General features: G+C 39.4%; 1 protein-coding gene and 1 long non-coding RNA gene across 2 annotated transcripts in view; one reads left to right on the top strand and one right to left on the bottom strand.

The window, feature by feature from the left end:
* Nucleotides 1–26345, bottom strand: part of LOC140679675 (uncharacterized) — a 348204-nt gene that overhangs the window by 125741 nt on the left and 196118 nt on the right. The window lies entirely within an intron of this gene.
* The window catches only part of xrcc1 (X-ray repair complementing defective repair in Chinese hamster cells 1), a 72264-nt gene that overhangs the window by 10186 nt on the left and 35733 nt on the right, over nt 1–26345 (top strand). The window contains exons 3-10 of the mRNA XM_061983018.2: nt 3309–3416; nt 3510–3668; nt 7218–7292; nt 7371–7494; nt 7681–7790; nt 13543–13696; nt 14078–14309; nt 17850–17966. Of these exons, the coding sequence (XP_061839002.1) occupies nt 3309–3416; nt 3510–3668; nt 7218–7292; nt 7371–7494; nt 7681–7790; nt 13543–13696; nt 14078–14309; nt 17850–17966 (1079 nt within the window). The remainder of the gene's footprint in view (nt 1–3308; nt 3417–3509; nt 3669–7217; nt 7293–7370; nt 7495–7680; nt 7791–13542; nt 13697–14077; nt 14310–17849; nt 17967–26345) is intronic.

Genomic DNA, 26345 nt, shown 5'->3' with positions numbered 1-26345 from the left:
CCGTATTTTCCGCACTATAAGGCGCACCTAAAAACCACAATTTTTCTCAAAAGCTGACAGTGCGCCTAATAACCCGGTGCGCTTTATTACGATTCATTTTCATAAAGTTTCGGTCTCGCAACTTCGGTAAACAGCCGCCATCTTTTTTCCCGGTAGAACAGGAAGCGCTTCTTCTTCTACGCAAGCAACCGCCAAGGAAAGCACCCGCCCCCATAGAACAGGAAGCGCTTCACCCGCCCCCATAGAACAGGAAGCGCTTCACCCGCCCCCGGAAGAAGAAGAAAAAACGCGCGGATATCACCGTACGTTTCATTTCCTGTTTACATCTGTAAAGACCACAAAATGGCTCCTACTAAACGATCCGGGTCATAAAAAGACGCAATCTCTCCATCCGCACACGGATTACTACCGTATTTCACAGCAACTGAACCGCACTGTGGAACGGGAGCACGTACGGTGAATATTCGCTCCACAGGGAATGAGAAGTCATCCTTCACTGTGGTTCTAGCTTGCCATGCTAACTTCCACTCATGGTGATATTCAAAAGGAAGACCTTGCCAAAAGAGACCTTTCCAGCCGGCGTCATCATAAAAGCTAACTCGAAGGGATGGATGGATGAAGAAAAGATGAGCGAGTGGTTAAGGGAAGTTTATGCGAAGCGGCCGGGTGGCTTTTTTCACGCTGCTCCGTCCATGTTGATATATGACTCTATGCGCGCCCACATCACAGATGGTGTCAAAAAACAAGTGAAGCACACAAATACAACACTCGCCGTCATTCCGGGTGGATTAACCAAAGAACTCCAACCGCTGGATATTGGTGTCAACAGGGCATTCAAATCACGACTGCGAACTGCGTGGGAAAAATGGATGACCGAAGGCGAACACACCTTCACTAAGACGGGCAGACAACGCCGGACAACATACGCCAACATCTGCCAGTGGATTGTAAATGCCTGGGCAGATATTTCTGTCACAACTGTGGTCCGAGCTTTCCGGAAGGCAGGATTCACAGAACTGCTGCACAACAACAGCGACACTGAATCCGATGATTTCGAAGAGACGGAGCCCGCCATTTTGGAAGCCACGCTAGCGCAACTTTTCAATTCGGACACCGAAGACGAAGAATTCGAAGGATTTACCGGTACGAATGAAGAATAACTTCAGAAAGTGAGCGCTATGTTTATTTTGTGTGTTGTGTGTTGTGACATTAACGTTCGAGCAACATTACCGGTATGTTGCTATTGCTCTACACCATTTTGAATTTTACTATGTTTGTGATTGCACATTTGTACATTTTGGGACAGAGTTGTTAGAACGCTGGTTTTCAATATATTATTAAAGTTTGACTGAACTATCTGACTGTTTTTTTGACATTCACTTTAGCGCAGCGTTTTTTTGACATTCACTTTAGCGCAGCGTAGGCGCGGCTTTTAGTCCGGGGCGGCTTATTGGTGGACAAAATTATGAAATATGTAATTCATAGAAGGTGCGGCTAATAATCCGGTGCGCCTTATAGTGCGGAAAATACGGTAGTGTGTTGTGTTGTGTGACATTAACGTTTGAGCAACGTTGAGTTATTGATATATTGTTATTGCTCTGCACTATTTCACGTGTTACTATATTGTGATTGCACGTTTGATTTACGTAACACGAGTAAATCAGCTGTTTATTCATTTTGGGAGTGAACGGAGTTGTCAGAACGCTGGTTTGTTATCTATTAATAAAGTTTGACTGACCTATCTGACTGTTTTGTTGACATAGGTGCGCCTTATAATCCGGTGCGCCTTATATATGAACAAAGTTTTGAAATATGCCATTCATTGAAGGTGCGCCTTATAATCCGATGCGCCTTATAGTGCGGAAAATACGGTACTCACGCGGACGATTGACTAGTTGATGGTGATGGCAAGAACGATGTCGGTTTTCTTTTCAAATGTTCGTTCATAGCCGTTGTGCTGCTATGATAGGCCATTTCCGCTCGACACAGTGTGCATACAACAACATTATTAGGCCGTTTAGTGAAATACTCCCACACTTTTGATGACTTTTGGCGTGCTTTTTCCCCCTCGCTCGCACCGTCTGCTTTGCGATCCGCCATGACAGTAGTGTGACGTAAATATGCGACGCATCGACGCACAAAAATGGCGTCGACGTATTTACGTAACCGATGACGTCGACTACGTCGACGCGTCGTTTCAGCCTTAATGTGAAGTAATCGGAGCCTTGGATAGGTCAATAATTCATAAAAACATTGGTTTTGATTCAATATTATGTTTTGAGCAATGACAGTTAAAAAAAAAAAAAAAAGAGCTTTGTTTTATTAGTCAACATTGCAACTTTTTCTAAATTACATTTCACCTGTAAGCTTTTTTATTGCACTTTTATGTTTTTGTTTATTTTAATAGTATTTTTAGAATGTGCCGGGGGCCTTTAAAACATTAGCTGCGGTTCGCAAATGGCCTCCGGGCCACACTTTTGACACCCCTGCTATAGATAATAAAAAACAAAATCTGATAAGTCTATCGATAAAAAGCAGAGCCTGATGACGCATGCATGTTTATCATAACGCACAATCAGCATCTCTGCTTCAGTAAACAATGACGGTGATGACGTCACTGTCAGCGATGCGAGCGACACTTGCTAACTTGTCAGCCACTTCTCCAATAAACTCCTTTTGAACACTCCTCGCACATCAACACTTCAAAAGGCACATATTCGCCCCGTTTGTTGACTTACAAAGTATGTTTTTGGGGTGGAGGAGTGTGGTCTAGTGCTGGTTAGTTTGAAGCTAACAGCTAGCCTGTATCCATCCTTGAACGATGTCGCTTCAGCGGGAGATAAAAGTGAAGTTTCCATTAACTCACAAAGACTAAAACAACTAATTTACTGGAGACATGGCTCAGGATGAAGTTAAAAAGGTTGACTTTACACTCACCTTAGTGTTTACCATGAATCTTTTTTTTTGACAGCCCCTCACGGTAAAGTTGTCCGAGTGCAAACTGAGGCAGTATTTGTCATTGATAAAACGTTCGGCGAATCAACATTTACGTCCAATGAAAACGCAATGAACGGGGACGGAAATTTGATCCGGCAAATATAAACAAAACAAAACACAGACGGAAAGCGATAATCGATCAAATAAAAAAAAAAAAAGCAAACCGGCCAGTAAAGAAAAATAAAGAAATCTGTGCGGGCTTCTGGAATTGCGCGTCCTTTCTGAGTAAAAATACACAAAAAGTGCGTTAACGCCAACACTGTATATTTATAATATAATGTCTGACCCCAATAATTGTGCTCTGTCTTAAGTTGGAGAAGGAGGAACAGGTGCACAGCATCGACATCGGAAATGAAGGCTCGGCTTTCGTTGAGGTGCTGGTGGGAAATTCCTCCTCCGTCCGAGAGCAGGACTATGAGGTAAAAAGCCTAACCGCATCACTGCTGCTCTAATGGTTCTCACGGGTCGTTTCTCCCCCCCCCCCTCATAAAACCTCGGCGTCCATCTTTCAGGTGTTGCTGGTCACGTCGTCCTTCATGTCGCCAACAGAGAGCCGTAACGGCACCAACATGAACAGGGTGCGCTTCTTTGGGCCCAGCCAGCTGCAGAAGAGCACGGCGCAGGAGAAGTGGGACCGGGTGAAGATTGTCTGCAGCCAGCCGTACAGTAAAGTAAGAAGATGATCGCCTGGAGTCTGTGTGTGGCTCACAACACATATATTTACCATGCATACAGTTGGGCTATAATGGGGCGTCTGAAGTGCGCCCCGCGGGCCAGTTTGTTTTTTATTGGCAAACATACAATGAGTTCATTAATAAGATATGACATTACATTAGTTTTTATTGGATGTTATTAAAGTTAAAGTACCAATGATTGTCACACACACACTAGGTGTGGCGAAATTATTCTCTGCATTTGACCCATCATCCTTGATCACCCCCTGGGAGGTGAGGGGAGCAGTGGGCAGCAGCGCTGGCCGCGCCTGGGAATCATTTTTGGTGATTTAACCCCCAATTCCAACCCTTAATGCTGAGTGCCAATGGGTCCCATTTTTATAGTCTTTGGTATGACTCGGCCGGGGTTTGAACTCACAACCTACCGATCTCAGGGCGGACACTCTAACCACTAGGCCACTGAGTATTGTTAAATTAGCTGAGCAGATAATGGCTTTTGGCATCCTTAATGTACAAATTGTATCCAAGATAAATCTGTAAAACAATCTATGCAAACTTTTCACCAGAGAACCACCATTACATGTTATGTAGTGTAATACATGTGGAATAAATGTGTATCACCCTTTTAAGGAAATAGGGGCTGCACGATTTTGAGAAAAAAATCGTAATTGCAATTTTTCTCTCCAAAATTGCGATTCCATTTGCGCTTTTTATATATTACACATAAAAATGCCTAAAAGTTTGAAAATAAGAAGTGCAGGAAGACATGTTACTTTTAGACTGTCAACCAACAAATTCTTGTCTCAAAGTGCCATACATTACAACAATATAGGGCTGGACAATTATTCAAATTTTGATTTCGATTATGGTTTCTCACGATCATGAAAATATATGAATTGAAAAAAACAATGAATGGGCCGCGCAAAGTGCATGTGACGATGAAACGGGGGAGTGAGTGTATGAGTGAAAAAAAAAGACAATGTCTACTAGAAATTTGGGATCTCATCAAGGATACTACTTTTTATATGACACATCACTAATTAATAATCACAAACTCAACAAAATAAGTAAGGCATATGATTTCCGCGTCGTGGTCACCGTGGACAGAGTCACATAATTTGCCAATAAAACAGAATCCGCTGATAAATGCTAAATAATACCAGGGAAATTGACATAAATGTAAGGGAAATGTTGTCATTCTGAGGAGAAAGAACATTTGTTTGGGAAAATAATGTGTACGGGAATTCATCCCCGAAACACGTCCTGAACTAAACAATGTCGAGACGGTCACTTGAAACAGCGACTCAACTACGAAGCTAAAGCTAGCAAGAACAATTCACACACCCACAACACATCTCATCTGCTTGAGTTGTTGTTAACGACATCATCGATGTAACATCAATGTACAAACAGCAGTCGCAACTTTAGAGGCGCCCTCTTTTTTTGATTTTTTTAGTTTAACAGCCTCAAGTTGCCTCTTTACTCGTCAAGCCGAGAACACGACGCAGCACACTTCCCCCTTCACAATAATAGCGTGGTGCGCCAAACACACGTACGCGGATCTGAATACACACCCTCGGATTGATTTACTGACACATAAATTAGTACACACGCACGTTTGCAAATCATTTTGCTACGATTATACGTCCTTAGTTATGTCTCACTTAAAAAATATTATTCAGGGGATTGTGTCTTGTTTTAAGTTTGTTTAGATATTTTGAAATATATCCTTGATGAGATTGTGAGTTTCTCCAGTGTCGACAAAAGCTCTGAGTCTGCCTGCATAAACCCAAATATTATTGAAAGTAAATTATTGCATATTCTTCTAATGTGTGGCACCTTGATACAAGAATATGTTGATTGACATCTCTTCCTTCACTCCTCGTTTTTGCAGTTTTATGCATTTACATGTATAAAGTATAAAAATGCAAATCGGATCGCAATTGTAATTTTGTAAAGAAAAATCTCAATTAGGTTTTATTTCAAAACCGTGTAGCCCTTGGTTGGTACCCTGACAATAAGCCATGGGGAAAAAACTAAATTCTTGTATAATTAAGAGTTTATTCTTATAAAATGTCTGCTGGTCTTGGTTGAGAGTTCAAGTCTAGCATGGGATGGCAGCAGGGTCACATTTCCAGTTCCCCTCACTGCATTTTAAAATAGTGGTGAATGTGGTGGCGGTTGTAGTATTTAAGATGAAAGATGCAAAAAATTCTCACTTTTTTCCCTGTAAAATTACTCTTGTTTATCCTTGTAAATTGTTAATTTATTTTACGGAGGTCGATTTTTCTTTTTTACAAAAGCTTTTTTTTGACAAATGATGCTGACAATTTCATTGAAAATAAATTTCAGTGTAAAAAAACTCAAGTAAAAAAAATACATTTAAATTGTGTATAAAAATTCAGTGTATGAAAATAAATTTTATTTTTCAATGAAATTGTCAGCATAATTTAATGTACAAAAAAAATTAAGTTCACAATATTCAAATGCCAAAAATTCAGTTGCATGAATTCCGTAAAAAAAAAAAGCTTTCGTAATGAAGACACAAATTTACCTCCATACATTTCTCCGAATTTATTTTATTCCTCGTATCACTGCTTTATATTTGTAAAATTCCTACTTGATCATCACCGTTTTTTTTTTATATTATCTTGTAAAATTACAACTTTATTTTCATTAATTGAGTTTGTTTGAAGTGGAATGTAAACATTGTTAGGCAATATATAAGGCACTAGTGTCCAAGCTTGTTTTTTTTATTGATCCACGATTTTAAAGACAAAATAAACATGTCCCGGATTAGAACATTACACACAAAAAAAACTAAGAAAAAATTTAAGTTGCACAATTTCCCCTAAAAAAAATGGGACCTGAAAATCAAAATGGGCCACAGTTTTTTTTTGGTCCTTGACGATTTTAGTGCGATCATGTCTACAAATTATTTTGCATGATATGGTAAATGTTTGGGTTTTGTAAATTCTTTAAAACTTTGGTTGGATATATAGTAAGAATCTTAGTAAAGAATATTGATAAAAAGAAATGTAATATCTCATGGGGGTTTGATTAGTCATGGCAAGTTAATTTTCCAGCACAATTCTTATGCAAGACAATTTAAAATGTAAATAAAAAATGCAATCATCATAAAAATAATCATTGATTAATATAATTGTATTACTGTTTTCTTTTATTAACCATTGTTTTTTTTTGCATTTGGTTTCTATAAATATTTGCAAAACAATACAGTAATTTGCTTTGTTACCTATAACACAAAGCCAAGCTGTAGATGTTTTGTTCTGATAGTACACCATATATTGACCTATATTGTAATTTCTTTACTGTACAAAATGTATCAAAATGGCCGCTGCACCTTTAAACTTTTCGGTATGTGGCCCTTGCTGGAAAAGTTTGGACACCCCTGACATAAGCCCCGTTGTCAATTCTGTGACTTAATTCATGTGTAGTGTATTAATTTCTCTCCTGCAACAATGTGTTCTTATAGAGAAGGCATGTTTAGTGTTTGGAATGAAATACAAGATGTGTGTGTCTTAGAACATCGCGTATGGACTGGCCTTCGTCACGTTCCATTCACCTCCGGACAAAAACGACCCTCCAGTGACGTCCCCGGTAAGAAAGTCAATCACACGGAAATGATTAGTACCAAAAGTAAACACTTGTTTTTTGTCTCTCTGTGTGTCTGACTAGAAACTGACCAAGCTGGGTCAGTTCCGGGTAAAAGAAGACGCTCCCCCATCCGGCTCCAACCTTCAGCCCGGCAGTTTGTTTTTCAGCCGAGACAACGCGGCCAAGTCCAGCGCGTCCCCTAAAGGCAAACATTCACATTCACTAGCTGCTGACTCCATTTTGAAAATGAACAAAACCATTGGGACGCTGATTAGCTTTTCATTAAATCCGCTTCCAAAGCAGACGAGAAGGCGGATATGACTTCATTGTGATTTTTCTGGAAAGTAATCGTGCGTTCTCCTCGTCGCTTTTGTGTGCGCTTCCCCTACAGCGTCCCCTCAGAGTAACAAGTTGAGCTACGCCACCGCCACCCTGCAGGCCTCCGGGCCCGCCTCCTCGTCGTCAGGCCACGCCTCGTCCTCCAGCTCTGCCTTGCCACAGGTAAGCAACGTCAGCAACCCCTGACCAATCGCGACAGAGTAGGCATGGTCGGGGCGGGGAGGAGGCTGCAAATACCTAGCACAATGGTTCGCTAACGTTTTCCACCAATTACCGCCTCTGAAAACACTCAGCTCTCCAAGTATCACCATTAACATTAAAATACAGTAGCGTAGTAGGCTTAAGTATTCAATAAAACAAAGCAGAGGTTTTATTTAACATGTATATTTAATTTTTTTGGCCACTGTAACATTACACACAGTTTGAAGAGTAACACCGTGTTGGAATATTCAATTAAGTGATTCTTTGGCGTACCACTAGTGACAGAGCTGTGTATAAAGAGGGTATGGACACCTCGGTTCCAGACAATCCCCTACAGTGCATCCGTACAGTATTTACAGTGCTCCACTTTTTCCACATTTTGTTATATTACAGCCTCATTCCATAGTGGATTTAATTAATTTTTGTCCTCAAAATTCTACACATAATACCCTATAATGAAAGTTTTTTTTTGTTGTTTTTTTTTGCAAATGTATTAAAACTAAAAACTGAAATGTACATAAGTATTCAGACCCTTTGCTCAATACTTTGTTGATGCACCTTTGGCAGCAATTATAGCCTCAAGTCTTTTTGAACACCTATCTTTAGGCAGTTTGGCCCATTCCTCTTTGCAGCACCCCTCTAGCTCCATCAGGTTGGATGGGAAGCCTTGGTTTTCATCCAGGGTGTCTCTGTACATTGCTGTTATTTAACTTTAGCATAGCCATTAGAGACGTAATATTTGTGCCAATATTACAGCAGACATTATGTCAGTATGACGCTATATGGGCGAGTCCTCATGGAAAACACTATCGCTTTGGCCATCTGGCGCCGCCAAAATCAACCAAAACGGAAAGTTATTTTAAGTGGGGCTTTAAGACTGAAGAATCCATACGAGTGGGAACGCTATGGACGGCCAGAAAACTGAACGGTACTGCATTTCCGGGTGTAAACACAGTGAGTTAACTCGTCCAAACGATGGCGCAATAGCACTAACAATAAAACACATTCTCAGTGTTTTTGTTTTTTTTCTTTTGAAAACTATTTTTATTATTGTCACCAGTCAAGAAAAATCCATAAATTAGCCGCTCCGTCCTATAAACCGCCAATTTCAAAGTGCAGTAAAAAATTTGTGGCTTATAACCCGTAATTTACGGTAATATTTACGTACTTTGCTACTTTCAAGCAAACAGCATTGCATTAATTTCAGACGCATCACAACATTCGCTTTTCCCTTCGACAATAACAACACTACTAATCATGGCAGACTTCGTGAGAGGCAACAAACATGATAAGACAATCACTTACTGTACAATGTATGCTCTCACTGGGATAAAAACTGATGGGATGTTTATATCTTCCCGTTTAGATGAAAAATTAATCATAATCATCACAAAGGGTTTAAAAAAAGTGCCGCAAACGAGCGTCTTTTCGTGTCTTTCTCATCTCCGGGTCTAAGTCAGATGTCAGAGTTGTGGGTTTATGTCTACAACCTTCTACTATCAAGGTGAGAGGCATGATTTATAATCTAGAATTAACTTTTGCTCACTCAGAGGCGATGCAGCAGCTCATTACGTCAATATAGCAGCATGAGCTAGTTAGCTCTCTGTGATAATTGCGCTGTCAAAAGTAGTTCCTCGACATTAGCGCTTATAATAATATCGCTAATATTTTAATTAAAAAGTTAATATTCAGGTTGACAAGATGTATAAGGAGTATTTATTGCGCTTTTTAGATGTTTTTGGGCGTAATAGAGTACTCCCATTGGCTGCATTGTTAGCCACCTCGTACTTGCCATGTTTTATGATTTAGAATGCATAAAAAAGAAAGACATATGTGTTCTTGTCTTACATAAGGATAGTGAATCAATCCATCCATCCATTTTCTACTGCTTGTCCCTTTCGGGGTCGCGAGGGGTGCTGGAGCTTACCTCAGGTGCATTCGGGCGGAACGCGGTGTACACCCTGGAAGACAAAATTTCCCCTAAAATAGCAGTTCCCATTTAAGTTGTGGGGTGTATTTTATTCAAAGTTACTTATTATACTGCCCAACTGATATTATTGCAAAACTCAGTGAAATGAGCAGGAGAGGACCTCCTTAATAAATAAAAACATGTTTGGAAGACATTTGGCTGTCCTTGACAGCGACCTGCTGTCATTTTTCTTAAAAATCTTCAAGCGTAGCAAAGTAATGGCACAACATCCTTCCCATTTGTAGTTGCCAGGCAACCACTTGCTTTAGTTTCCAAGACTGAATTGACCTTAAAGTCGTGTGGCATTTTGCAGTGTAAAATGTTTGGTCTTTTAAACAAAAATTCCGATTCTGCTTAACTATTCGGTTCGTTAACGGTTCTCTTGTCGATTAATATTTGGGGAAAAACTGGGTGGATTAGCATCAATTATCAGGGTTGGCACTAGGAATTTTCAAAATGGGGACCCAGGCACCCCATCAAGTCATAAAAATGGGGTCCCACAGTAAATTTTTGGGGTCCCACTTTTTTGTAAGTGTTTTAAAAACAAATGATAAATGTATGCATTATCCTGTTATATCTCACATTCTATATTTTGTTTTGGAAAAAGGTTGTCATAAACGTTACGTAATTCATTAAAAAATAATTTAAAAAAACAACACATTTTTGTGCATTTGTAAATGTAAATTATAAACATTCATTTTCTTCTTTCCTTCATGGATCTAAACTTTACCGCTGCCGGTAGTTTTTTCTATATTTGTATTTAATAAGTTGTAGGTGTATTTATTTCAGTATAAAAGTGTAAAAAGTTTTTTGCTTCGGTCATGAAATTATGATAATGGTGTGCCAGGGCATACATACATTATTTATTTAATGCTTAAATCTCTAGAGTCTACATCAACTTTAGATTTTATCAGTCAATTCTAATTTTTATTTTTAAAATGTTTTTTTTATGTTTTTTGTTTTTGTTTTTTTCTTTTCTGTCTTTTTATGGCAAACACACAAAATATGCAAAATCTTCCCAAAAAATATTTTTCAAAGTGGAATATTTGATGTGAAGTAATTGGAGCCTTGGATAGGTCAATAATTCATAAAAACATTGATTTTGAGTCAATATTATGTTTTGAGAAATGACAGCTTTGTTTTATTAGTCAACATTGCAACATGTTTCCAAATTATATTTCACCTGTAAGCTTTTTTATTCTATTTTTGTTATGTTTTTTTAATTTTAATAGTATTTTGTGCTGTGGGCCTTTAAAACATTAGGTGCGGGCTGCAAATGCTCTCCAGGCCACACTTTTGACACCACTGCTATAGATAATAAAAAAAACTACTTCTGATAAGTCTATCGATAAAAAGTAGAGCCTGGCGACGCATGCGCGTTTATCATAATGCACGGTCAGCATCTCTGCTTCAGTAAAGAATGACGGTGTTGACGTCACTGTCAGCGATGATTGCTAATTTTTCAGCCACTTCTCCAAGAGACTCCTTTTGAACGCTCCTCGCACATAAACACTTGAAAGGGCACATATTTGCCCCATTTGTTGACCTGCTAAGTATGTTTTTGGGGTGGAGGAGTGTGGTCGGGTGCTGGTTAGCTTGAAGCTGACAGCTTGCCTGTCTGCATCCTTGAATGATGTCGATCCATCCATCCATGCGGGAGATAAAAGTGAAGTTTCCATGGACTCACAAAGACTAAAACAACTAATTTACTGGAGACATGGCTCAGGATGAAGTTATAAAGTTTGACTTTACACTCACCTTAGTGTTTACCATGAAGTCTTTCTTTTGACAGCCCCTCGTGGTAAAGTTGTCCCAGTGCAAACTGAGGCAGTATTTGTCATTGATAAAACTTTTGGCGAATCACAGTTTACGACCAATAAAAACGCAATAAACGGGGATGGAAATTTGACCCGGCAAATATAAACAAAACAAAACACTGGCTGAAAGCGATAATCGATTAAAATAACAAAATAAAAACAAGCAAACCGGGCGGTGTAAAAAATAAATAAATCTGCGTCTGGGGGATCCGGGGGCTTCTGGAATTGCACATCCTTTCTGATTTCAAGGCGTAAAAAGACACAAAAAGTGCGTTAACGCCAACACTGAATTATGTTTAGTTTTGAGGTAAGGTCTCAAGAGGCACATACGTAGCATAGAAGAAAACAAATAACAATTTAGTAAATAAATATAAAAATAATATTCTTCTGTAGAATTTAATCATGTGCAAATTACACAAGAATATAACGTTTATTAACATGTGATATTGACTCCTGACATGCAAAGTGAGATATGTCAAGCCTGGTTATAGTTTTGATGATTATGGATGACAGTCTGCGATAAGGTAGCGACTTGTCCAGGGTGACGATAAAAATCGATGGATGGATGGATGGCTAACAGTTTATGAAAACTTTTAATTGAAAATCTCAGAAAATTTGAGGCAAGGGTGTCCAAACCTTTTGACTGGGGAACCGCATTGGGCTAAGGTTTTCGCCGGGGGCCGAAAGCCTACTGCATGCAAAGTGTGTGTGTGTGTGTGTGTGTGTGTGTGTGTGCTTGTATGTATGTCTGTCTCTATGTTTATATATATGTATATGTATGTATATATCAGGCATGGGGCAGCACGGTGGAACAGGGGTTAGTGCATCTGCCTCACAATACGAAGTTCCTGGTTTCGATCCTGCGCTCGGGATCTTTCTGTGTGGAGTTTGCATGTTCTCCCCGTTACTGCGTGGGTTCCCTCTGGGTACTCCGACTTCCTCCCACCTCCAAAGACATGCACCTGGGGATCGGTTGATTGGTAACACTAAAATTGGCCCTAGTGTGTGAATGTGAGTGTGAATGTTGTCTGTCTATCTGTGTTGGCCCTGCGATGAGGTGGCGACTTGTCCAGGGTGTACCCCGCCTACTGTCCGAATGCAGCTGACATAGGCTCCAGCACCCCCCTCGACTCCAAAAGGGACAAGCGGTAGAAAATGGATGGATGGATATCAGGGATGTGATTTTTTTTGTTATGAAAAAATATTTTCAGTTTTTCTTCGTTTTTTCCGACATACAATGTGTGTTAAAATCTTGATCCGTCTCTTTGCCATACCTGCCAACAACTACGGTTTACCGTATTGTAGTACGGTTTTTGATAATCAATTCTGGTTTACGGCTGCAGTGGTAAAAACTACGGTTTTCCATTAAAAATGATTAACTTAAAAATCGAAGCTACATAGCGAAGCAACTCCACGGGCAGGAGGCAGAATATACGGGAAACATCAATGATGATTGGTTGGTTTACGTATAAGAAAATCTACTATGATGAGTCACGATTGGTTAAGATTAGGGCGAAACATTACAGACATGCCAATCAGAGGCAAGATAGGGCGGGTCATCGAACCAGGAAGGAAAATCACAACAGACACACACATCCAAAATTACGACGAGGGAGTCGGAGAAGAGAAGAGGGAATGTTCAAGCGGGCGATTTATATAAAAAAAAAAAAACTAGTGAAAAATGGCAGACGGATTCTCTTCCTTAGATTTTTCTTTTAGCGATGTAAGCGACGTCCAGAATATACAGAAATATTTCAAATCAAAATTAAGTTAAAATTCACATGAATAAATAATATGAAATTCTTATTTATTTTGCATCGTTTTTTATTTTTAACTGTTTTTGTTTAGTTTTTTTTACCTAAAAGCGATGAAAACATAATGTTCTTTGTGGAGTTAATCGTTTCTTTTCACTTCTCTTCCACCACAGCTTCCTGCAAAGAGAAAGTTTGAGTTCAGCAAAGAACGGCAGTCTGCCTCCGGTCCCCCTCCCTCCAAGAAAACCAGCCCTGGCAGCTCTCCAGAGTTCAAACCGGTGACCCCAAAACTCAAGAGCAGCACGCCGAGCCCCTGCCCCCCCAAAGGTTTGCCTCTTGTCAAAATTGCACCGGAACTTTAAAATCAGTGATTCACATGCTGTGGTGGCGTACCACTAGTTGGAGTATTATGTGGGCTCCATCTAGTGGTACGCCAAAGAATCCCTTGATTCAAGTACAGTGTTTTATTTTCCGATATCCAAACACATTGTTATTGTTCAAACTGTGTGTAATGTTACAGTGACCAACAATTTTAAATATATTTGTTAGATAAAACCTCTGCCATGTTTTTAATGAATTCTTAGGTCTACTAAGCGACTGTAATTTATTTTGGTCACTATGGTGGTACTTGGAGAGCCAAGTGTTTTCTGAGGTGGTACTTGGTGAAAAAAGTTTCGCTTTAAATTATTCATTGTCTCTGCACCGCAGCCTCACCAGCGAAGGCGGCCGTCTCCACTGAAAAAAAGCGGGCCAGTTTGCCCAAAGCCGAGGCCAAACCCAAACCGAGTGTGGAGCAAGTCCCCTTCAAGCGCATCATGGAGGGGGTGGTGTTCGTCCTCAGCGGCTTCCAGAATCCTTTCAGAGGGGAGCTGAGGGAAAAGGCGCTGGAAATGGGCGCAAAGTACAGACCTGACTGGACGCCCGACTCAACGCACCTCATGTGAGCATGTTTGCTTTAAATATTAATAACATACAAAACGGTGTCATCAGCATATAACTGTACCTTTACAGCTCTACCCACATCAGGTAGATTATTGACATATAGACTGAATAAAATTGGTCCCAGTACTGAGCCTTGTGGCACACCAGCTGTGCATGCAAGAAAGGTAGATTGTGAGTTATCAATTTGCACTGCTTGTTTTCTGCCCGACATATACGATTTTATCCAGCAGAGGACTCTGTTAGAGAAATTAAAATGGGTTAGTTTAGCGATTAGAACCTTATGATTGATTGTGTCAAATGCTCGCTTCAGGTCAAGGAACACAGCACCCACAAAACCACCCTGGTCTAGTAGATGTTTTAAATTTTCCAGAAAATAACAAGTGGTTGTCTCTGTGGAGTGATGCTTCCTAAACCCAAACTGCATTGGATAGAGTGAGGTCTGACTATTATTTAGATTTTCAGTTAGTTGCACAGCAACCCATTTCGCTGCAATTTTTTAAATAATGGGTAAAATACTAATTGGTCGGTAGTTCTCTGTTTTTGTTTTGTCACCACTCTTGTATATTGGGGTGACTCTGGCAATCTTCCATGAAGATGGCACTATTCCTTGTCTTAATAGATTGATTTATCATATGTGTAATTGGTTTTGCAATTGCCTCTTTGTGAAGCTTCACAAAGTGATTTGTCAGACCAAATGTCTCTTGCTTTTGAGTTTTTTAGAGTTGTTATTATTGTAATGCCCTTTTCTTGTCTCTCATAAAGATTGTGTACGATAGGCAAATATACAAAAAATGTGCAGTTCCCCTTTAATGAAAAATTATGAAGGTTAAATGAAAAGCAGATGTATTTCTTCCCTCTTTTTGTCTTTTTTTTCAATCTATCTTTGTTTGCAGTAACAACTGCTTTCAACAAAACAATGTTAATTATTATCACAAAAAAATTGTAGAATTTCTTAATAATAGTAAGTAAGTAACATTTATTTGTATGGCACTTTTCACAGACAAAAACCCACAAAGTGCTTCTTAACACCGTTAAAATCTCAGAAATGACACCGTAATACAAAAGGCCAATATAAATATACAATATAAAAACTCAGTTTAAATAAACAACTTAAATTGCTTTTAAAGGTATCAACAGAGTTGATTGAGCGCAATGAGGGCGGAAGATCATTCCAAAGCATGGAAGCCATAGTCTGGAAGGATCGCTCATCTCCAGTCCGTGAACGAGTGGGTGGAACCTACAGTAGATTCAGAGACCCAGTTGGGGTGTAAGGCTGGATCAGATCACTGATATAGGAAGGAGCCTGAACATGCGAAGCTCTGAAGGCTCGAACTGGAATTTTGAACTTGATCTTATAGGACACTTGCAGCCAAGAGATATGTGTCTCCCCCTATTTGCACACATCAGAATTCTCAATGCAGGGGTTTGCACTGATTGCAGTCGAGAGAGCTCCTTCTTGTTCAGACATGAAGACAGACTAATATAATAGTCTGAACGCGAGGACACCAAAGCATGAATGCTCCAAATCATTCTCTGACACCATTTTCCTGAGTTTGGAGCGATGTTCCTTGGATGAAAGAAGCACTTCTTTGTCAGCTGCTTACAATGCTGCACTAATGACTTGTCTTCTTTGTCAAAGATAACTCCCAAGTTTCTGGGTCTCTGCTTACTAGACTGGCCTAAGTCCGCCAAGTAAGTTTTTTTTTTATCCCTGGAAATGAGTCATCAGGTGCAATAACCAGTGTTTTTGTTTTGTCTGCATTAAGCTGCAGAGAGATATCGCATGGCCATTGTTTTGTGTCCACTAAACAATTGGATCTCAGACAGCTTAAAGAAGCAGTAAAGCTAGATATCATCAGCAAAAAGGTGGCAAGAAATACCACTAAACCTTTAGATGATATTGATTAAAGTACCAGTAGAGTGGAAAAACAAGTTGCCTCTGAAGCTATTATCATATATATCTGATTTATGACACCAAAAGACTTCCCAAGTTTGCGGATAAATAGATATAATCAAAATAGTATCAATCTCACAGAGATTCCCTAGCTATTTTGAGAGATAATGAGCAAGTCAGTTACGTGATCTGTGACATAGAGGGGGAACCACAGATCTCTTCTCCATCAACAACAATGCTAATCAAGCAGACTTTGTGAAAGCCAACAACAATTACTTTGGGAAAATTATGATACAGAATCTTATGTATTTGAGCCCGAACACAAAGAGGACGAGCAATAAGTTTTAGAAGCCGAGTGATGGATTGTGACACTACAGTATCCGCTGCATTGCTAGGTGCTAAACATACAAACGAACCATAGCAAACCATAATAAAACAAACACTTAGTGTAATATTTTTACTGTCGCTATGATGCCGACTGACGGGACCCTCACATAATTCCGTTTAAGTGAAGATTCAATCGCAATCCTCACAAAGGGTCACATCATACATCAGCTTCTGTGAGGATATTTGTGTGCGGACTAGGAGCTTCTGCACGTACAACAACAACAAGCCCTGGTTTACACCTCAGCTTGGGAAGCCGCGTCAGGCCAAGGAGGAGTCCTACAGGATTGGGGACTGGGTCCTGTTCAAGCAAGCAGGCCAGGAACAAACTCTTGAAGACGATCAGGGTACCTAAGAGGAGCTACACTGAGGGCCTGTCACACAGAATTGTTTTGAGGTGGAAACGGTGAAAATAAGTACCGTTTCAGCCTTTTATCCCCACGCAAACGGCATTGCTAGTGGTCTGAAAAGAAGGTTTTTGACAATAGCCTCCAGAGTGGGAAGGTCAGAAAACTACGGCATTGTCCTTTCCATGGGGTGGAGGAAGGCGCCAGAGTACCCGAAAATGATGACGTCGCCGCCCCAACAGGGAGAAGGTTCCGCTCAACAGTTGTCAACAACAAAGCTGTGGTTGTGATGTACAGTCGTTTTTACTATAAGCACTCACTTACTATTGGTAGGACACTGTGGGGACGCATTTATTTGTTTTAACCCAAAACAAAAATGAAACACGAACGTTGCTTATTACCTTGCACATACAATAATAGTTATTTAAGTACTTACCTATGTTTTTAGTTAATCATTGATATTTGTTTTTAAATAGATGTATTCATTTATTTATACAAAATATATGAATAACAAATTACAGGGTTTTTGTTTGTATATTCATTGATCGTTTATTATCCTGTTTTTTATTCAGAGGAAAATATCGGAAACACAGAATGTTGCGGTGCAGTTGTGCACCACTGATCATAAACATGTTAAATCCATCCATCAAAACAAGGATCAGAGTAAGACAGCAATATAACAGAGATTTTTTACAGTACACGCATTTAAAAAAACCAATGTTTTTATTACTTTTATCACTTTCAAAAAATAACATGGCTCCAGCTTTGAAGAAGGTGTCAGGGCCTCGTTAGTTGAAGCTCTAGCTAACGTTGACTTTGATCACTGTGGCAGACTTTTTGTCCTCACTTGCTCTTTCCTTTAGAAATTTCATCGATTTGCGTGTGTGTTCTTTGTGCTCTCATTTTTGTCCAGCTGTGCCTTTGCAAACACGCCAAAGTACAGCCAGGTGCAGTCGGCAGGGGGCATAATCGTGCGTAAGGAGTGGGTGATGGACTGCCATAAAAGGAAACAGAAAATCTCCTACAAAAGGTAAGGAAAGTGGGTGACAAGACTTGACAATAATTATAGTGAAATAAGTGAATAATGTATGTGCTGCATGGTAATATATGCAGCATAATGTCAGGAAACGCCTCTTCGCTTTTGTCATCGAGTCTGACTTTCAGGAGATGTCGTTTCAGTCACTTCATGCAAACATTCTGTAAGTTACATGTCAATCGCTATAGATTCTGGGGACCGTTTTTTTTTTTTTTTAACATTTATTCAAGATCAAGGGAGTCCTGCACATTCACACACCCCATTGTAGAGGTCACTGGGAGCAAAGTGGGTGTAGTGTCTTGCCCTAAACACAACGGCCTTGACTAAAATGGCGGATGCTGAAATCACACCTGCAACTCTTAAGTTGCTGGCCATGCCACTCTTTTTGATTGATTGATTGAGAAGTTTATTGACATCTTGAAGAATTGAATCCATGTAATGCTTTAAAAAGACAAATGGATGGCACAAAAAGCCAAAAGGCTTGTTTCCATTGTGGTCCACTCTACCATCCGAGCCACGCCGGATTTTTATGTATGTGTACGTATATACATATATAAATATGTATATATATATATATATATATATATATATATATATATATATATATATATATATATATATATATATATGTATATATATATATATATATATGTATATATATATATATATGTATATATATATATATATGTATATATATATATATACCGGTGTATATATATAAAAATAATGATATATGTGTGTACACAGTATATATATATATATATATATATATATGTGTGTATATACATATATATATATATATATATATACAGGTAAAAGCCAGTAAATTAGAATATTTTGAAAAACTTGATTTATTTCAGTAATTGCATTCAAAAGGTGTAACTTGTACATTATATTTATTCATTGCACACAGACTGATGCATTCAAATGTTTATTTCATTTAATTTTGATGATTTGAAGTGGCAACAAATGAAAATCCAAAATTCCGTGTGTCACAAAATTAGAATATTACTTAAGGCTAATACAAAAAAGGGATTTTTAGAAATGTTGGCCAACTGAAAAGTATGAAAATGAAAAATATGAGCATGTACAATACTCAATACTTGGTTGGAGCTCCTTTTGCCTCAATTACTGCGTTAATGCGGCGTGGCATGGAGTCGATGAGTTTCTGGCACTGCTCAGGTGTTATGAGAGCCCAGGTTGCTCTGATAGTGGCCTTCAACTCTTCTGCGTTTTTGGGTCTGGCATTCTGCATCTTCCTTTTCACAATACCCCACAGATTTTCTATGGGGCTAAGGTCAGGGGAGTTGGCGGGCCAATTTAGAACAGAAATACCATGGTCCGTAAACCAGGCACGGGTAGATTTTGCGCTGTGTGCAGGCGCCAAGTCCTGTTGGAACTTGAAATCTCCATCTCCATAGAGCAGGTCAACAGCAGGAAGCATGAAGTGCTCTAAAACTTGCTGGTAGACGGCTGCGTTGACCCTGGATCTCAGGAAACAGAGTGGACCGACACCAGCAGATGACATGGCACCCCAAACCATCACTGATGGTGGAAACTTTACACTAGACTTCAGGCAACGTGGATCCTGTGCCTCTCCTGTCTTCCTCCAGACTCTGGGACCTCGATTTCCAAAGGAAATGCAAAATTTGCATGGTTGGGTGATGGTTTGGGGTGCCATGTCATCTGCTGGTGTCGGTCCACTCTGTTTCCTGAGATCCAGGGTCAACGCAGCCGTCTACCAGCAAGTTTTAGAGCACTTCATGCTTCCTGCTGCTGACCTGCTCTATGGAGATGGAGATTTCAAGTTCCAACAGGACTTGGCGCCTGCACACAGCGCAAAATCTACCCGTGCCTGGTTTACGGACCATGGTATTTCTGTTCTAAATTGGCCCGCCAACTCCCCTGACCTTAGCCCCATAGAAAATCTGTGGGGTATTGTGAAAAGGAAGATGCAGAATGCCAGACCCAAAAACGCAGAAGAGTTGAAGGCCACTATCAGAGCAACCTGGGCTCTCATAACACCTGAGCAGTGCCAGAAACTCATCGACTCCATGCCACGCCGCATTAACGCAGTAATTGAGGCAAAAGGAGCTCCAACCAAGTATTGAGTATTGTACATGCTCATATTTTTCATTTTCATACTTTTCAGTTGGCCAACATTTCTAAAAATCCCTTTTTTGTATTAGCCTTAAGTAATATTCTAATTTTGTGACACACGGAATTTTGGATTTTCATTTGTTGCCACTTCAAATCATCAAAATTAAATGAAATAAACATTTGAATGCATCAGTCTGTGTTCAATGAATAAATATAATGTACAAGTTACACCTTTTGAATGCAATTACTGAAATAAATCAAGTTTTTCAAAATATTCTAATTTACTGGCTTTTACCTGTATGTATATATATATAAATAATGATATATGTGTGTACACAGTATATATATATATATATATATATGTGTATATATATATATATATATGTATATATATATATATATGTGTGTGTATTCATACCTATATATTTATTCTACCCACACTAATATTAATATATATTATTCCAATAGCATTATTATTTTATTTCTACATATGTATTCATAATTTTCACATACACAGTGGAACCTTGTTTTACAAACTTAATTGGTTCTTGAACAGGGTTCGTAAAATCGAAGAGTTCATACAGTGAAGCTAATTTCTCCATAAGATACAATGTAAATATGAATAATGTTTTACAGCCTCGACAAAAGTCCATATTTTAGTGAAGGTTTGTAGACTTTGAACACAATATAAAGTGCAATACAGTACTGTATATCCACACAAACAATACAAAGAGATGATGGAGAAGCTTTCTCTTTATTATCTAGCTGAACTGTGCTGTATTCGCTGCTCTGACCACACACGCGCACACACACAGAAGTCACTTTGGTGCCCACACAAACGGTCCGAAATCACAAAAATCCTTTACTTTAAGAATCATAATCCGACAATAATAACATTTCAAAAAAGTAAAATCCACCCACATTAACAATGGCAAGGAGTTGAGGAGAAAGCAGTGGACAGGGAGAGAGATGGAAGGGGCGGGGTGTGTGTGTGTGTTCTTGTGCTGCTGAACGAGAGGTAGTGTCTTTTCTTCAACTTTGAAATAAGTCTGCTTTGGCATCTTTCTCCAGAAAAGTTTGGTCTCATTACAATTAAAACTTGCTGCAGCATGAAGCCCGCTTCCTCAATTATTCCATAATTATGAGTGCCATTAATGTACTCATCGCAGATAGTCTTTTTTTTTTTTTTTTTTTAACTCCGCAACGATTCCCTCCTCCTTTCCACGCATGCCTGCTAAGTTTTTGGTACTTATCGTATTTTCTGAACTAGAAGCCGCTACTTTTTTCCAATGCTTTGAACCCTGAGACTTATAAAACAGTGCAGCGAATATATGGATTTTTCTTCGCTAACGGCCAAAATGTTTGTATTCAACAAATAGTTTTTATAAAGCACAGACACACTATCCATCCATCCATTTTCTACCGCTTGTCCTGTTCCGGGTCGCGGGGGTGCTGGAGCCTATCTCAGTTGCATTCGGGCAGAAGGCAGGGTACACCCTGGACAAGTCGCCACCTCATCACAGGGCCAACACAGATAGACCGACAACATTCACACTCAAATTCACACAGTAGGGCCAATTTAGTATTGCCAATCAACCTATCCCCAGGTGCATGTCTTTATAGCGCCATCTTTTGGACGAGTTCGCTCACTACAGGTGCCGCGGTTTGACAATGTACTTCCTGTTTCGTGCCTTGAACCGGAAGTATGTTCTGTTTCGTCTACTATTCGTCAATAGCGTTTCTACTCATTCTTCGTTCATCACTCCAAGCAACGTTTGTAAGTTTTACAATATAACGAAAACAATTTTTACTTACTAAACTGTCCCATGTGTGATATCTTCCGGAGTGTTTTCATGCATATTTGTACGTGCTATTGTAATGTAATCAAGCTAGCGTCATTAGCATTAGCAAATATGCTAAAATGTTTACGGGTTACTGTGTTAGTATTACTAACATACAATGGCATTCTTTTTGTATTGTTTTAGTTTCGTAAATTCACCAAAACCTCACCGTGGATATTGAGTCTGTTTAGCTGATTGGACAGCGAGCTTGCACAGCTAGTGGGTCCATGACAATGACTTCTGTTTTATTTTATCAGCTGTTTTACTACCGTGTTAAAGGCACCGCTTGGAAACAATTAAAGTATGTAAATAAACATTTACAAAATATTTTGTACCAGTATACATTTGCGATTTATGGTCCAGTGCTGCTAATATATAAAAATATTTATTTCTTCTAAAACTTGGTGGGTACAATTCGAATACCAGTGCGTTCTACACCGGAAAGTATGGTATATTGAGTTAGCAAAATGGACAAAACTTGTCAAAAGGCTAAAAAGAGGAAAAAAAAACCACACGGTGAAGCACTGAGTAGTGACTAATTGGGTACTGCAATGTGCAGCAAGTGACTGGAGGGCACCGCCTCCTCACTAAAAAGCTGCACCCTGGTTTTTGCCTGCAGGCGGGACACAAAATGACTGAATGAAGTGTACATACACAGAGACATGGTCCGCACATGGAGGCACATTTGGCACGATCTAAATATATAGATGGGTTGATAAATCAATGTTTTGCTGTATATGGTTTGATTTCATGATAAAGTATAAACCCCACCATGAGCCCCAGATGCCATCACTGCTGCCTAATTGCGCGCCTCGCTTTGGCAGAATCAAGATCCTCCGCCGTGCTTTCAGTGTCAGCTGAATAATGCAGCAGAACTCTCCTCTTCGGGTCCAATTTGGGTTCTCGGTGTATTCTTGATCCCCGCTGCTCATGCAATGATGGTGACATAAGAAGGGACTCTGAGATCATTATCAGGCCTTCGCTGGACTCAAACTATTTCACGATTGATGTGGCGTCAAATTTGATGATGTGGAACCAGCTGGAAAGGTGTAGCTCAGGAATGTCCAAACTTTTTGACTTGGGGGGCCGCATTGGACCTGTGTGTGTGTGTGGGGGGGGGGGGGGTGTGTATATATATATATATATATATATATATATATATTTATATATATATATATATATATATGTACGTATAAATATATATGTGCGTGTATAAATACAGTATGTGTGTCCATATGTATGTGTGTGTGTGTGTGTATAAATAAAGGTGTATAAATGTGTGTACATGTGTATATGCGTATAAACGTGTGTTGATGTGTATAAATATGTGTGTGTATATGTATGTATACATATGTATGTATGTGTATGATGATAGTGTCTGCACGGGTGCGTGTGTCTATATGTGTATAAATATATCTGTGTACATATCTATGTATAGATTTATATATGTATATCAACTGTATGTATGTATATATGAATATAGATGTATGTATATATGTGTATGTATATATGAATATATATACTGTATGTATATATGTGTATATACATATATATGTATGTATATGTGTGTATACACGTGTATATATGTATACATACATAAATACACAAATATATATGTATATATATATACGTATGTATGTATGTGTGTATATATACATACAGTATGTATGTATGTGTGTATGTACAGTATGAATGTGTGTCTGTGTGTGTGTGTATATGTCCTTGGGCAAGACACTTTACCAACCTGCTCCCAATGCCACCCACACTGGTTTAAATGTAGCTTAAAGATGTAAATAATGGGTTTCACTATGTGAAGCACTTTGAGTCTCTAGTGAATAGCGCTATATAAATATAATTCACTTCACTACACTAATTCACATATATAGTCTATACATTTATGTTTACATATTTTTACATGTAAAGTATATATAAACATATTATATTAATATAATGGATGTATGAATAATAATGAATATAATTAGATATTAATAGTATGTGAAAGTTCCTCTCCCGTGAGGGCCTCCTTAAAGTTTTGTAATCTATCAGAAATATCAAGCAGCTAAAATGTCCCACACATGGATAAGTGTAGAGAGTGTTTTGCTTTTTCCCATCATGCCTTGCAGGGATATAAATGAGTGCAATTTGGAATTATGTGTTGTGTTGGACATTTTTTTTTATAACATCCACAAAGTTCAGTGAGCACGTTAAGTGTGACCAGGTGTGTTTCCCTTTAATGTTGGTTGCAGTTTTTTGTGTGCCATGAGTAGGATAGGTTGGGTCATATAAGTAAATGATGTGCTGTATATATTTTTCGAAGTTCAATTCATAGTCATTGGCTTGCTGTCCTCATGTTGGCCCCAAAATGACGGCAATTATATGGCAGATATTTAAAATTAAGCGAGAGTTATCCCGCGGACCCTGACTCTTTTTTATTAACTTGAGACGTTTAGCGGGCCAAACAGAAGACGCTGGCAGGCCACACTAAGCCCACGGGCCGAATTTTGGGCACCTCTGGTTTAGTTTCTATGTATTATTCTTCCTCTTCGAAGGGAATCAATAGAATCAAGGTCCAATGAGGCATACTGCTCAGCATTTCTTCGAGAGGATTCATGGAGTCATGACACTGAAGAAGTCCACAATGGCCCTCGGCACTGAGGGATCGCAGTCGTAGTTACCCTGCAGGTTAACGTGAATGGGATTTCTGCACGGCCATCAGCCAGATAAAACTTGCTAGTGAATGGAAAAAATGTCACATGACGCACTTCCTGGTTTGAGACCAACAAACTCATTTGTGCAAAATGTTCTTTTTGCACTGAACTAATTAATAGGGAGTGATGCGTAATCTTTTCTATTCCCCTCCCAGTACGTCCCCTCCCTTCTCACTGACCTCACATTGCAGCGAAGACCCCTCAGCCACGGCTGCCCTCTTACCCAACCCCACCCTCTCTTTTTGCCGCAATTGTGTGGCGCGTCGAGTGTGCCGCTTTGATGAGGTTTCCTTTATTTACCGGCCGCATCTGCTATGCTTAATTACCGCCACCACTTACTTTGATGGCGACGAGGGCCCGAATGTGAGCGCGGAAGCTTTGTCATCAGGGTGTTTTGGTGGCTGATACCGGGGGGGGGGGCACCAGACGGTGCAGCGTCTTGTAAGCCCTGTTAAGCCATGTACATGTAAAAATGGAACTGTAACTTTGGAACGACTTTTCCCGACAGCAGTGGTGTCCAAACTTTTTCACTAAGGGCTGCGCACTGGAAAAAAACAAAACATGCGGGGGCCATTTTGATATATTTCATTTTCAAAACCTATACAATATATACATTTTTTTTTTTTTTTTTTTTTTACATTTAGGGCTCCCCTCAATAATGTTCCTGGGTACCTGGAAGGGTCCAAGTCATAAATGTGTTAAAAATATGTCATATATTAATTTATTATAAAACACATATATCTGTAGATCAACTTCATGTCTGTCAGTATAAAATTATTATATATTTTGAATTTGATGCCCTTTTTGTTAAAGAAACTTTTTTTTTTAGGCAAAAAATCTTCAAAGTTCTTCAAAGTGGAATATTTGATGTGAAGTAATTGGAGCCTTAAATAGGTCAATAATTCATAACATTGATTTCAGTTCATTATTTTTTATTGTAGTTTTTACGAAAAATCTCACTCAAAGTGTTAAAAATAAGTCACACATTTATATACCGGTATATTTTTTTACTTTCAAGACAAATCTCTAGATCAACTTCAGGTCTATCCGTTGTTTATACGTTTTTATATTCAGAGAATCAGAATCAGAATAATTTTATTGGCATTGTTTGAGAACGGGTTCACAAACTAAGAATTTTTCTTGGTGCAATTGTGCAACATAAACAAATAACACAGAATAGGTAATACAATGAGCTGTAACTGAGCTATCAGATCTTGTTATTGTTCATGTGCCTGATGGCCGAGGGGAAAAAACTGTTCAGGTGGCGGTAGGTGTGTGTCTTGATGGGCCGTAGTCTCCTGCCTGAGGGGGGAGGGGAGAATAGTTTGTGTCCAGGGTGAGAAGAGTCAGCTGTGTTCTGACCCACACGCCTCCTGGTCCTGAAGGAGAACAGGTCCTGGAGGGATGGGAGCTTGCAGCCAATAACCTTCTCAGCAGCACGTACGATGCGCTGCAGTCGATGCTTGTCCCGGACTGTGGCGCTGGGGAACCACACGGTGATGGAGGAGGTGAGGATGGACTCGATGATGGCTGAGTAAAACTGCACCAGCATCTCGGTCGGCACCTTAAGTTTCCTCAGCTGCCGCAGGAAGTACATCCTCTGCTGGGCCTTCTTGATGAGGGAGCTGATGGTCGCCTCCCACTTGAGGTCCTGGGTGATGGTGGTGCCCAAGAAACGGAAGGAGTCCACAATGGAGACGGGGGTGGGAGAGTCAATCAGGGTG

The sequence above is a fragment of the Nerophis lumbriciformis genome, linkage group LG21 (genome assembly GCF_033978685.3).
Source record: "Nerophis lumbriciformis linkage group LG21, RoL_Nlum_v2.1, whole genome shotgun sequence".
NCBI lineage: Eukaryota > Metazoa > Chordata > Actinopteri > Syngnathiformes > Syngnathidae > Nerophis > Nerophis lumbriciformis.
This window is presented reverse-complemented; position numbering and strand designations above follow the sequence as displayed.